The sequence below is a fragment of the Corvus brachyrhynchos genome, unplaced genomic scaffold, assembly GCF_000691975.1.
Source record: "Corvus brachyrhynchos isolate BGI_N302 unplaced genomic scaffold, ASM69197v1 scaffold336, whole genome shotgun sequence".
Classification (NCBI taxonomy): Eukaryota; Metazoa; Chordata; class Aves; order Passeriformes; family Corvidae; genus Corvus; species Corvus brachyrhynchos.
The window spans coordinates 1-361 of record NW_008238438.1 but is presented as its reverse complement, the minus strand read 5'-3'; the positions used below and the strand labels follow the sequence as shown (position 1 = coordinate 361).

At 68.7% G+C, this 361-nt stretch overlaps 1 protein-coding gene across 1 annotated transcript in view; it reads right to left on the bottom strand.

Annotated features, from left to right (window-relative positions):
• LOC103617180 (class II histocompatibility antigen, B-L beta chain-like) overlaps positions 1-356 on the bottom strand; it is a gene marked incomplete at its 5' end in the record, with an annotated part of 2,148 nt that extends 1,792 nt beyond the window's left edge. The window contains 1 exon segment of the mRNA XM_008635441.2: positions 245-356. Within this exon segment, the coding sequence (XP_008633663.2) occupies positions 245-356 (112 nt within the window).
• Between the last annotated feature and the right edge of the window lie 5 nt (positions 357-361).

Below are 361 nucleotides of genomic sequence, written 5' to 3'. Positions count from 1 at the left end.
GGCGCGTCAGCGCCACGCAGGGCTGGGATGGACACGCGCGGGGGCACTGGGAGACACTGGGAAGGACTGGGAGGGACTGGGAGAGACTGGGAGAGGGACGGAGGTGACTGAGAAGGGCAGGAGGCCCCGGGGATGGGCACAAGGAGAGCTGAGGGCTCTGGGGTGATTCCCAGGGAGGTTTGGAGGGGCTCCAGGGTCATTCCCAGAGCAGGGCCCGAGGGGACACGCTCTGCCCCACGCCCACCTCTGCGGCCCACCAGGAATGGGGTGGACGCCTCGAGGCTGTGCCGGCAGTGCCTGTACACCTGGGCCAGCGTTCTCTGGTTGGCTGAGGGCTGGGGCTGCAGCAATGGAGGGACAC